We start from the raw sequence: 13746 nt of genomic DNA, 5'->3' as shown, positions 1-13746 counted from the left end.
CCACACATGCGGAGATAATCCGTTCACCTACTCGGCAGCTCACAAAGAGACAGAGGTTGGAACCCAAAAAATCTCATTTGGACTCATCAGACCAAAGTACAGATTTCCACCGGTCTTATGTCCATTGCTCGTGTTTCTTGGCCTAAGCAAGTCTCTTCTTCTTATTGGTGTCCTTTAGTAGTGGTTTCTTTGCAGCAATTCGACCATGAAAACCTGATTCATGCAGTCTCCTCTGAACAGTTGATGTTGAGATGTGTCTGTTACTTGAACTCCGTGAAGCATTTGTTTCTGAGGCTGATAACTCTAAAGAACTTGTCCTCTGCAGCAGAGGTAACTCTGGGTCTTCCTTTCCTGTGGCGGTCCTCATGAGAGCCAGTTTCATCATAGCGCTTGATGGTTTTTGCGACTGCACTTGAAGAAAATGTCTAGTTCTTGAAATTTTCCTGATTGACTGACCTTCATGTCTTAAAGTAATGATGGACTGTCATTTCTCTTTGCTTATTTGAGCTGTTCTTGCCATAATATGGACTTGGTCTTTTACCAAATAGACATATCTTCTGTATATCAACCCTACTTTATCACAACACAATTGATTGGCTCAAACGCATTAAGAAGGAAAGAAATTCCACAAATTAACTTTTAACAAGGCACATCTGTTAATTGAATTGCATTCCAGATGAATACCTCATGGAGAAGGTTGTGAGAATGTCAAGAGTGTGCAAGCTGTCATCAAGGCAATTAGTGGCTACGTTGAAGAATCTCAAATATAAAATATATTTTTATTTGATTAACACTTCTTTTGGTTACTACATGATTCCATATTTGTTATTTCATAGTTTTGATTGATTCACTATTCTAATACAAACTAGTAAAAATCAGGAAAACCCTTGAATGAGAGGTGTGTCCAAACTTTTGGCTGGTCCTGTATATATAATAGACAATCTTTTATTAAACCATGTTGTATTCCTGACATCACAACTAGGAAATAGTAACTTCGATGAGTATATGAACATGGGCGGCAGGTAGCCTAGTGGTTAGAGCGTTAGGCCTGTAACCGAAAGGTTGCTGGAATAAATCCCTGAGCTGAGAAGGTAAAAATCTGTCGTTCTATCCCTGAACAATGCCGTTAACCCACTGTTTCCCGGTAGGACGTTATTGTAAATAAGAATTTGTACTCAACTAATTTACCTGGTAAAAAAAAAACCGCGGCAGTGACTAACAACGTTTGACAGGGGATGGGCGTTGTCCATCCAGTCATATCTGGAACGGTGGTTGACGTTCCTCGAAAGAATATAGTTCGTCACTAGTTGTCATAATTATATCTAAACCACGCCAATTTCTACAAATTACCGTCTTAAACTGTGATTTCAAACCTAACTATAACCACTGCTAACCTTTATATAATGACCAAAAAGTACATGTCTGATTTCATGAATTTGTACGAGCCAATTTCGACTTTGTGGCTGGGGTAACTAGTGACAACCAAAGGAAAGAGTTTGTAGGTTTCTCTAACAAACTTTTGAAACCTGCCCGTAGACAGCGTAAACCCCACCCATTCACTTATGATTAACCACCCCCATTCTCCGTTTTGATTTGCTTTCGCTCTGTCAGTCACTTTTTCCCGAAGTGTCGCCAGCAACAAAGTAGTGTGTACATCACACCGAGGGATGAAGGAAAAAAATTCAAAGGGGGGCGAAAAACAGATAAGGTCATTTTTGCTGTCAGTTAGGTTTTTATACATTTTTGATAGCTAGTTTGAGTCTACCTAGCTAGCTACGTTTTTGGAAAATGTTACCACAATGAAGAACGTTAGCTAGCCAAATTTGGCGTTTTAGCTGGGCTAAATGTAATATAAATGGCTAGCTATCCATTTTAGCCAGCTAGCTAACGTTACAGCTAGCGGGTAAGCCATATTTAGCTAGCTTGCAAAAGCAACACACGAGATAGCTAGCTTGCTATCCTAGCTAAATAATAAAAAGATTTAAGGATTATTTTGCGGCTTTTATCTTTTTCTTAAATCCCTGTTGTGGTTTGCCTTTTGACAACTAGTTACTCCTTTAGTTAGCTGATGGACAGTTTCACAGACGTTCTTTGTCACTTCTCGGGCGTTTTAAGGTAACGTTATTGGTTCTGGGGCGGCTAGGCGAAGCAGGAGACTGTACAGATGTGGCAGCCAAGTTTGTCCCCTTGTCTCCGAGACCTGGGTTGGTAAGCACACGGCAATTTAGATGCGTTGGAGTTGATGCTACAGCCAACTACAACATTTGGCAAGAAATGTATTGTTCGTTTTTGGAGAGAAACGCAAAATAGCTAGCTAAGTTAGTTATCCAGATGACTGTCAAGTGTTAAGCTAGCAAATTCAGCTGTCGTCGCTGGCTAGTTGCTGTCGAGTTTAGCAGAGCTAACTGGGCCCTATTATCTATATTTGTGTCTGCTTCAACTATATTAACTCAAACTTGACAGTTGCACGAGACTTGCAGGCTGTGAAATATTCGGTGTAGCTGCTGCCAATGCTACAGTAGCTCGCACACAGGCGTCTTCGAAGGAGGGCAAACTTAATCGTAGGTAACTGACTACATTTGTTGCATCCACAACACTCATTTGTTTTTACCACAGGACTGTCCATTCTGATTTACAAAAGGGATCAGAACAATTATTTGCTACTAAGTGTGAGGCGTGGGCGCCCCATTCAAGTCGGGCTTTTAAATACTGCGGTGATGACTTTAGAATCCATGATGGCTTGTTGCCTGAGCGAGGAGGCGAAGGAGTCCAAACGAATCAACGCCGAGATCGATAAGCAGCTTCGCCGAGACAAGCGAGACGCGAGGAGGGAACTCAAACTGCTTTTATTGGGTACAGTAACATTAAACCATTCTTCCTCCATACACACCCCAAACCCATAATTGAATTACGCAGAAAGATGCCTGAATTCTTCAATTGCTTGAATTTGTATGTGTTTGCTCTAAATGTCGGAGTCAATAAGGCATCATTGCTGAAGTGATACCATTCATCAGGGCATAAATTATGCTGTTGCTATGTCTAATGACATGACAGTGTATTTGCTGTATAAATATTTATAGTATGCAAAGCAAGTTGCCCCCAATTACATAACAGGACTGCTGAAGTAAACCACAGTTTCCATATGTTGATAACGTTATCCGATTTATATAAAAACGATTTCACTTTATAATTTGAATGGCATTGAGAAGAACACAGTACTCGAAATCCTGCTACTACATAGGCCCAACACCCACGATTCTACACAAATTATGGTAACATTGAAATGGCCCATCTGTCAAAGCTGTACATTCAACAACACCAGTGATGTAGTGGTGCCTGGAGAAGTGGCTATACTGTAATTTTGCCAAAATGTTTTCCTATAGTTTTCTTTTTTTCTGATCTTTCAGGTTTTCACTCTCAATCACATTTTTGTTGTATAGAAAAAGGACACGTGATGTAAGTCCTCAACAATGCTTATCATCAGGAGACCATTTTTGAGGTCTGGGAAAAATGTGATTTTTTTGTTGTTGTTGTTACTGTATTGTTGTCATATTTATAAAAAAAATGTAACCTTTATTTAACTAGGCAAGTCAGTTAAGAACAAATTCTTTTGAACAGTGGGTTAACTGCCTTTTTCAGGGGCAGAACGACAGATTTTTACCTTGTCAGCTCTGGGATTTGATCCAGAAACCTTTCGGTTACTGGTCTAACCACTAGGCTACCTGCCGCCGTATGTGATGGCAGAGTTTGCAAATCAAATGCCATCCCGATTGATACAAATCATCATTATATCATTCTACCAATGATATAATGCAGTCAACATTTTAATTGGAAGGTTATTTTGGGAAAGCCTTAAGACATTTTTATTCAAACAGAGGATGATGACTGAATTACGCATGGCAAAGATTCAACCAAGGCTTCGGACCAAACTTATTCAATACCTGGTTAGAATATCCTGAGTTACCATTTACTGGTAGATATCATAAGTTCAAATTATTTTCTTACCAACCCTACTGGCTACCGATGTCGTTCTTCTCCGAGCTGCTCCATGCAATAACCAGTTGAGAGCTGTGCGCTCTTGCTGCCTAGATGCTAGTCTATTCCACTGAAACGGTGCGCATGTGAATGTATATTTCACGTTGGTTTGTGTAGGCAACTTTGTGCATGATTTCTCTCTTGTACTACATTTTTAATACGGCGTATACCTCCACTACACTACTTTGGGATTAAGAAGTGAAAAAGTGCCCACTGGAAGAAAAAGTGGGTATACCTGCGTATAGCCTCAACGACACCACTGAACAACAAACACTGGCTCAGTTGACCTTAGTTCACTCTAGATTTGTCCTCTGTTTTTATCAAAGATTAATTATGTTATCATAGATGTCTATAGTTTGAATGGCAAACTGAAATCAACTTTGCATGCATTACTAGAGTATAGGCTAGTTTACGCTGTTCAGTAAGTAAGCTACAGTGGGTTAAGTCTCATGGGTTCTGTAGTCAGAGCTAATGTCTCTTCAGATCGTTTTTGTGTTTTTATAGTTGGGGGAAAAGGAGCAGCAATTAAGAAAATAATTAGATCAGAGACGTAATCTGGAGCTTGGGTCACAAAATCAGACATCCTCGTGGTGGGACTTTTGTGCCTCTAGGGCTGACATAACTGAGCTGTATCACAGTGACTGTCAGGTTGATGACATGGTTGTAAAAAATACAACATAGAGGCTTCGTGGACAACATAGAGGCATCACACAACTGACTTCACCTTGTTCATACTTTTCTCTTACACGCAGAGGAGTTTAGTAGGGAGCGAAGTGCCATAATTTAACCCATTGGTGATGGTAAGTAGGGCCATAAGTTTTACCTGACCACATAAACTCTGGTTTCTAGTTATAAATTATCAGGTTTTCTTGGTGAGGTTAGGAAAAACTAATGGCCCTAGTAATGGCTGGTTTGATCCTGATGGTTTCTGTAATAGTAGCAACTGACCTCTATAAGGAGTGACCAATGTACAGTATGAATACCAGCATGGAAATAGTTTACTTTTACACAGCACTACAGCTTGGATCAGCACAAATGCTGGTGGAGTGGACATTAGTGTTGCGCTTATACCGAAACTGGTACTTTTTCAATAAATGGTTTGGTAGTAGAATTTGTTACGTTCGGTACTTCAGTCAAATGTGGCTCACGTGATAGACAGACTTGATCCTCTCAATCTGTGCAGCCCCTTTTATAGTGCAAAGTGTCTACTCTACTTACTCATTCATTGCTAGAGCTGTCTGGGCTGCATTGTTAGCTCCCCACTCATGCTGTACAGAAGTTAACACACTTCAATAAATGCAACACGGCATGTAGAGATGTTAAAACTGTTCATTACTGTTTTCGAAACAATGTCCATACAGGCTAGAACACTTTCATTATTTATTATTATTATTTTATTTTTTATTTTTTTTACAATTCAAGAGATACCAGTAGCTTCCAGCTTTAATTGTAGGCTAACTTTCCATGCTAGCTTACAGATGAATTCATTACCCTAGTACTTTTGTTTGTGATCATATTTAAACCGTAATGCAAAATATTCTGATTTCTAAGATGATTGTCACCAAAAAAGTATTAATTCACTTAGTCTCTCAACAAACTCATTCATGTCTTCGTCTCCGTCTCCCTCTCCTCCTGTCTGGTTTCCACTAGATTCCATAGCCACATTCTGCCTTGGAAATTACATCATTACTTTCTTAAAGAGACAGCGCACAATTTTATAAAAGAGAGCTTTTTGATGCAAATGTTGTTGATCAGTACAATAAAATGTTATATCAGTTGCCTATAAAATAAGTCCTAAATGGAAGGGATTGTCTCTAGCCCAATGAAATCACCTAATACAAGCTCAATAACTCTGCAGGCACACACTCCTATTGAGTAATAAGCATTCACCTGTGTTGTGAATAGACCTAGGCTACATCTTGATTTACACAGTTTATGAATAGAGATTTACCATTGTTTTGTAGTTAGATTTGTAAAAAACAAAGTCAAATTGATTCATTAATGCATACATGGCTGTCTCAAAAAAAATGGACATACAATTTTTCAAGTGTAATGGTGTGGAACTCAAGATGCCCAACGATTGAACAGAGCAGTTGCTGAGTTTCTGTCTGGATCAAGTGCCATTCTATGACTTTGGCTAATAAACTTTCTTTTTTGTTGTTGTTGTGGTATCGCAAAGGGCTTCAGTTAGAGTTCAGATATCAGCATTTTCAAAACGCAGACATCAAATAAACTTTTTTAACTATTTCACCTGCATTTGAAAGTCTTTTTTTGGTTCAATATAGTGATCAGGAGCGTGCAAATATAGTTTTCCTTTACAGAAAATACATTAGTGCAACACATTAGGCAGAAAATAGCTTAATTTTCAGAAGATGATGACAGAAATGCAACCCTGTTTGGCTAGCAGCTGCAAATTAATTGACAGTTAAAAAGCAAGGTAGGTTTTGCAAAATTGATGCATGGTCATCATATTTAATGTTTATCATACAATGTATGATATATATATATTTGTGATAATGACAATTACAACAATACTGACAACACTTATTTTAACTTAATATAATACATTAAAAAAAAAGTCTCAAATAAATAATGAAACATGTTCAATTTGGTTTAAATAATGCAAAAACACTGAAGAAAGTACAAGTGCGATATGTGCCATGTAAAAAAGCTAACGTTTAAGTTCCTTGCTCAGAACATGAGAACTAATGAAAGCTGGTGGTTCCTTTTAACACGAGTCTTCAATATTCCCAGGTAAGAAGTTTTAGGTTGTAGGTATTATAGGACTATTTCATATACCTTTGGCTATTGGATGTTCTTATAGGCACTATAGTATTGCCAGCCTAATCTCGGGAGTTGATAGGCTTGAAGTAATAAACACCGCTGTATTCAAGCATTGCGAAGAGCTGCTGGCAAACGCAGTAAAGTGCTGTTTGAATGAATGCTTACGAGCATGCTGCTGCCTACCACTGCTCAGTCAAACTGCTCTATCAAATCATAGACTTAATTATAATAAACACACAGAAATACGAGCCTTAGGTCATTAATAGTTTCCGGATTTGACCATATCATTTAGAAAACAAAACGTTTATTCTTTCAGTGAAATATGGAACCGTTACGTATTTTATCGAATGGGTGGCATCCATAAGTCTAAATATTTCTATTACATTGCACAACCTTCAATGTTATGTCATAATTATGTAAAATAATTACGGTCTTTGTTAGGAAGAAATGGTCTTCACACAGTTCGCAACGAGCCAGGCTCCCCAAACTGCTGCATATACCCTTGACTCTGCTTGCGCTGAACACAAGAGAAGTGACACAATTTCCCTAGTTAATATTGCCTGCTAACATGAATTTCTTAACTAAATATGCAGATTTAAAAAATATACTTGTGTATTGATTTTTAGAAAGGCTTTGATGTTTATGGTTAGGTACGTTGGTGCAACGACAGTGCTTTTTTCACGAATGCGCTTGTTAAATCATCACCCGTTTGGCGAAGTAGGCTGTGATTCGATGATAAATTGATTATTTGCAACGCACAACAAGCTAGTTAAACTAGTAATATCATCAACCATGTGTACCCTCACTTCACACCGATTGGCTGTGCTGTTCATGCATTGAATCTGCTCCTCAAGGACATCATGGCACTGAAAACAATGGATACACTCTACAAGAGAGCCAAAGAAATGGTTAGGTATGTGAAGGGTCATCAAGCTATTGCAGCAATCTATCTCACCAAGCAAAGTGAGAAGAATAAGAGCACCACATTGAAGTTGCCCAGCAACACCCGTTGGGGTGGTGTTGTTATCATGTTTGACAGTCTCCTGGAGGGGAAGGAGTCTCTCCAAGAAATGGCCATATCGCAGTCTGCCGATATGGACAGCCCTATCAAGAGGATCCTCCTGGATGATGTATTTTGGGAGAGAGTGGTAAGCAGCCTGAAACTCCTGAAACCTATAGCAGTTGCCATTGCATGGGTTGAGGGAGACAATGCCATCCTGTCTGATGTTCAGACTCGGCTTGCAGATGTAAGAGAAGAAATCCGTACCGCCCTGCCCACTTCACTGTTGCACGAGGCAGAGGAAACTGCAGTTCTGAAATACATCAAATAGTGTGAAGACTTCTGCCTGAAGCCCAAACACGCCGCAGCGTACATGTTGGACCCCAAGTATGCTGGCAAGAGCATCCTGTCTGGTGCAGAGATCAACAAGGCCTATGGTGTCATCACTACCGTGTCTTACCACCTTGGCCTGGATGAGGCCAAATTTTCCACCGTGCCAAATTTGAGGATTTTTGAGCCTAACAACAAGCCATCCTCAACAATGTTGGAATGTGACAGTGAAGATGATTCCTCAGTCTGATGTTCTCGGTGGACATTGAGGAGGTCCAGGGAGAAGACATGGAAACCTGAGAGGAAGACAACCAAAGCTTTTGTTTCTAGACTATCATTTTACAGATGTATGTTGAAAACGTTTGTGGGAGATCATTCAGTATTCCCTTCTGTTGTTCAGTGAAGTCATCCCATTTCATTAAAGTTCAATTTGTAATTACATTTTGTTTTTCTATTGGAAGGATTTAGTAATTTCAATTATTTCGACTTATGTTATATGGTAAATATATCCAATACAAAAAACATCTCCATTTTAAATAGTAATATTAATTTGCATATATTTCCGTTAATTCCCATATTCCCTTTAATTCCCACGGAAAGTTTCCACCTCTGAATATTCCCCCAAAATGTGCAAACCTAATCGTGATACTGAACCTGGTATCGACGTCAAAATTCTGATATTTCGACAACACTAGTGTACGTAATGTGAATTTGAAAATCAGTCTTTTGTACTTTACCAGGTCATGTTTTTGGTGCTCAAGAATGAAGTATTAGGCTTATTGTAGGTGACTATTTTATACTGGGAAATGTACAGTATTTTGAAGGTGTTACTGAAATGTTAGACAAATAGGCTATGTTTTGCTACATTATCAGGTAGATTTCCCCTCCAGAATGTGTTAAACTTGTTCAGAAACTCTGTCCATGTCTCTACACACACACTTGGAACTGCCAGTTTCCCTCTATTTGCTGCTCATAATTGCACGTCTTAATTGGTTCTTCTCAGTGTTAATGAGATTTGTTTGGAAGCCTATTTCTTAGTGTGTTTAAAACCATAGGCTTTAATCCGGAAACCCTGGATCATCAAGGTCTTTGTATAAGCTCATCTCTGTCAAGGGGCATTGGTTAACTAATAGTTTAATATAGCCAGCCGTTGATTTATTTTTTGACCACTGCCTTATTAATTCTGGAACAGTTATTGCCAATTCATAAGCCAACTAAGGCATGATGGCCTTTTTATGAAAGGAAATGCGAAGAACAAGGCCTAGCTGCTACACACAGTGTGTGAACGGAGGCCAGGAAACATGGGCATTCTGGGAGATTCTAGAGACTGTCAAATCTTTTCTGTGTTTTTATGTTTCAGGTTAATTCAGGAGAGAATATAGTGTTTGGCCTATATCTGGATTAAGGGTGGCTTTTGGGAACAAATGGGTTTCCAGGGATTTGGAGAAAGTTGGGCAAATTGTACACATTTTAATGAATGGCCTTAGGCTGAGTCTACACCTGACATTAAAAATAACTTCTGAAATCCAATTACATTAAACCATTCAGATGACAATCCATTCATGGGCTTTGTTCTGCAAATGTATCCCATCTCAAATATACACAGACATATATACATATTAGTAAATCTAACATCCCGATTCTCGAGCTGCAACACACAGACATGTATGGAGTTTGTGTTAACTGAAATGGAGATTAATACATCATTATTCGACATAACCACCCAGTGTCTGCCCCTCCTACTGTTTGTTGTGATGCTGAGTTTGCCGACTGTCAGCTGTACGTAAACACATGGACAAATCCCTTTTCCACTCTGTGGAAAGGTAAACCCCAATTCGGTGCGTGCTACATCTCCAATTTGCCTCGTGCGTCTGGTACTCAAAAAAATTGGACAGGGTTGGCAGATCTCTACAAATGCATCTATGTTGTGATAGGCTAACACATCTAGAAATTGCTACAAAGCAGATTTAAAACATCCATGTCCATCAGTGGAGGTGGTCAATCACTATTAGATCCCAAGTAAGTCTTGGGATCTAATAGTGTCTTGGGATCTAATAGGGCTAGGCTTAATTGTCATACAAATGCCCACAGTTATTGTCATTTTTGCTGAAACATGTTTTGAGCTTGTAATATATCATAATGCACCTTTTCAAAATTAGCTATGACATACCTAATGAATACAACATCGTTTTGGTGACACCCCTGTCTCAAAAACAAATAGTTTTTACCGCTTGGAACTTTTGGAAATGTAGCTTCTCCTCCTGACTGTGCCATACTGCTGGTAAAATGTGTTATCATACAAGGGTAACTTAAATAAGGCTTTAGACTGGCAAGCAGTGGACTGATTGTCTTGTCAGATAAGGTTTTGAGACACACAGGTTGAAATATACTCAACAAAAATATAAAAGCAACATGCTACAATTTTAACTTTTACTGAGTTACAGTTCAAATAAGGAAATTGATGAATTTACAAATTCATTAGGCCCTAATATATGAATTTCACATTACTGGGAATTCAGATATGCATCTGTTGGTCACAGATACCTTAAAAAAAAATAGGGGCGTGGATCAGAAAACCAGTCAGTATCTGGTGTGACCACCATTTGCCTCATGCAGCACGACACCTCCTTCGCATAGAGTTGATCAGGCTGTTGATTGTCACCTGTGGAATGTTGTTCCATTCTTCAAAGGCTGTGCGAAGTAGCTGGATATTTTGGCGGGAACTGGAACAAGTTGTCGATCCAGAGCATCCGAAACATGCTCAATGGGTGAGTGGAACATTTTCAGCTTCCAGCAATTGTGTACAGATCCTTGCGACATGGGGTTGTGCATTATCCTGCTGAAACATAAGGTGATGGGGTCGGATGAATGGCATGACAATGGGCCTCAGGATCTCGTCACAGTATCTCTGTGCATTAAAATTGCCATCGGAAAAATGCAATTGTGTTCATTGTCCATAGCTTATACCTGCCAATACAATAACCCCACCACCACCATGGGGCACTCTGTTCACAATGTTGACATCCGCAAACCGCTCGCCCACACAATACCATACACGTGGTCTGCGGTTGTGAGGACGGTTGGACATTCTCTAAAGTGACGTTGGAGGCAGCTAATGGTAGAGAAATTAATTCAGTTAACTTGCAACAGCTTTGGTGGACATTCATGTCAATTGCACACTCCCTCAACTTGAGACATCTGTGGCATTGTGTTGTGACAATTGTCCCCAGCACAAGGTGCACCTGTGTAATGAGCATGCTGTTTTAATCAACTTCTTGATATGCCACACCTGTCAAGTGGATGGATTATCTTGGCAAAGGAGAAATGCTCACTAACGGATGTAAATTTAAATATACACTACCATTCAAAAGTTTGGTCACTTAAATGTCCTTGTTCTTGAAAGAAAAAAAAAAAAAGTCTGTTAAAATAACATCATTGATCAGAAATACAGTGTAGACATTGATGTCGCAAATTATTATTGTAGGTGGAAACGGCTGACTTATATTTTTTTAATGGAATATCTACATAGGCGTACAGGGGCCCATTATCAGCAACCACCACTCCTGTGTTCCAATGGCACGTTGTTAGCTAATCCAAGTTTATAATTTTTTTAAATGGTAATTGATCATTTAGAAAACCCTTTTGCAATTATGTTAGCACAGCTGAAAATTGTTGTTCTGATTAGAAGCAATAAAACTGGCCTTCTTTAGACTAGTTGAGTATCTGGAGCATCAGCATTTGTGGGTTCTGAGAAATGAAGGCTATTCCATGTGAGAAATTGCCAAGACACTGAAGATCTCGTAGAAAGATGTGTACTACTCCCTTTAGAGCCAGTTTGTGCTACTCTGACCAGAATAGAAGGAGTGGGAGGCCCTGGTGCACAACTGCGCAAGAGGACAAGTACATTAGTGTCTAGATTGAGAAACCGACGCCTCACAAGTCCTCAACTGACAGCTTAATTAAATAGTACCCGCAAAACACCAGTCTCAACGTCAACAGTGAGAGGTGCCTCCGGGATGCTGGCCTTCTAGGCAGATTCCTCTGTCCAGTGTCTGTGTTCTTTTGACCATCTTAATCTTTAATTTTTATTGGCCAGTCTGAGAGATGGCTTTTTCTTTGCAATTCTGCCTTGAAGGCCAGCATCCCGGAGTCGCCTGTTGACATTGAGACTGGTGTTTTGCGGGTACCATTTAATGAATTTCTTTCAAAAACAAGGACATTTCTAAGTGACCCCAAACTTTTGAACGATAGTGTATAATTGTTTTTATTTAACCTTTTTTTACCTAGGCAAGTCAGTTAATACCAAATTCTTATTTACAATGACAACCTGCTGTTCCCCGGTAGGCCAACTGCCTTGTTCAGGGGCAGAATGACAGATTTTTACCTTGTCAGCTCGGGGATTAGATCTAGCAACCTTTCGGTTACTGGCCCAACGCTCTAGCCGCTAGGCTAACTGCCGCCCCATGTAAACAAATTTGTGCACAATATTGAGAGAAATAAGCTTTTTGTGTGTATGGAACATTTCGGGAATCTTTTATTTCAGCTCATGAAACATGGGACCAACACTTAACATGGTGTGTTTTTTTGTTCAGTGTATGTTTCTGAACGTTTACCTTATGGCTTCATGGAAGAAATGACCACCATGTCACAGTTCTTCTGTCTGTAGTTCACATAAGTTCTTGTCATGACTAGATTAGTCAGTCATGCTAGTTAGCAGCTGACTTTAAGTGTATGGCCCCAGTCATGAACACTGCTTCATACAATATTTCTCCTCAGAGAAAACAAGCCTGGCCTTCCTCAGCACAGTTGGCCTTGGTGAGGTCTCTGCAGAAAAGGAGGAAAGTAATCAAGATTAGACTTCACTGGCCCTTCTATAAGACCATAAAGTCAGGTTTCTTGTCGGTTGAAATGTGATGGGGAATTTCAACAAACCTCATTGGAGTTTTTCTTGATCATGTGACTCGTTTAGGAAAGCTACAGGCTGCATATCTGATTCCTGGCCCTTCCCACTGGTTAATACAGATGTAGAAGGAGCAAGGAAAGACATAAGGTAGGCCAAGGTATAATCTTGCCAGAAGTGTGAAAGGTTTTAGCAGCTCTGTTAAGAGTAAGGTTCCAACAACTCCCCAGTTCAGTGGCAGTGTGCAAGCAGGCATCTGAATTGGCAAGGATATTGTTAAACATTGACTAAAAATATCAAAGTAGAGGGGGAAATATTGCCCCGCTTTTCCTCCCAAATAAATAATGAGATGGTAAAATTAAAATGTTGAAAGATCAACTCTAAATTGCTGTAATCTTTCACTTAGGGGATGGAAAAGGATGTCAAATTTTGTTATTAGTATTCAAAGAATGACGGTGTGAAGCAATATGGCATCAAATGTAGTTTACGGAAGTTCAATCTTTAAGGCTGGTCTGAATGCTCATTTAACTTCATCCAGTAAGCATAACATAATTCACGTTGTTTCCTTTTCTACGGGCATAGTGGGAATGAATACAAACAGATCAGCAGAGCTTCTTGTTTTTTTTCTCTTTCCTGTTATCCATGTGCACATTATTTACCTATTTGCCTCTAAGCACGGCATAATAATGCACATTCC

The 13746-nt window shown here is 39.4% G+C and overlaps 1 protein-coding gene across 2 annotated transcripts in view; it reads left to right on the top strand.

The window, feature by feature from the left end:
* The first annotated feature begins 1635 nt into the window (after nt 1-1635).
* The window catches only part of LOC120052454 (guanine nucleotide-binding protein subunit alpha-11), a 59707-nt gene continuing 47596 nt past the window's right edge, over nt 1636-13746 (top strand). The window contains exons 1-2 of one of the 2 annotated variants that reach the window (XM_038999373.1): nt 1636-1708; nt 2617-2853. In XM_038999373.1, coding sequence (XP_038855301.1) covers nt 2718-2853 — 136 coding nt within the window. In that variant the 5' untranslated portion in view covers nt 1636-1708; nt 2617-2717. Of the gene's footprint in view, nt 2854-13746 lie in introns of both variants that reach the window. The other variant, XM_038999375.1, reaches the window with a different exon arrangement.

This window comes from Salvelinus namaycush, chromosome 8 (genome assembly GCF_016432855.1).
Source record: "Salvelinus namaycush isolate Seneca chromosome 8, SaNama_1.0, whole genome shotgun sequence".
Classification (NCBI taxonomy): domain Eukaryota; kingdom Metazoa; phylum Chordata; class Actinopteri; order Salmoniformes; family Salmonidae; genus Salvelinus; species Salvelinus namaycush.
Note: the sequence above shows the minus strand (reverse complement) of the source record. Positions and strands in the feature narration are given on the sequence as shown.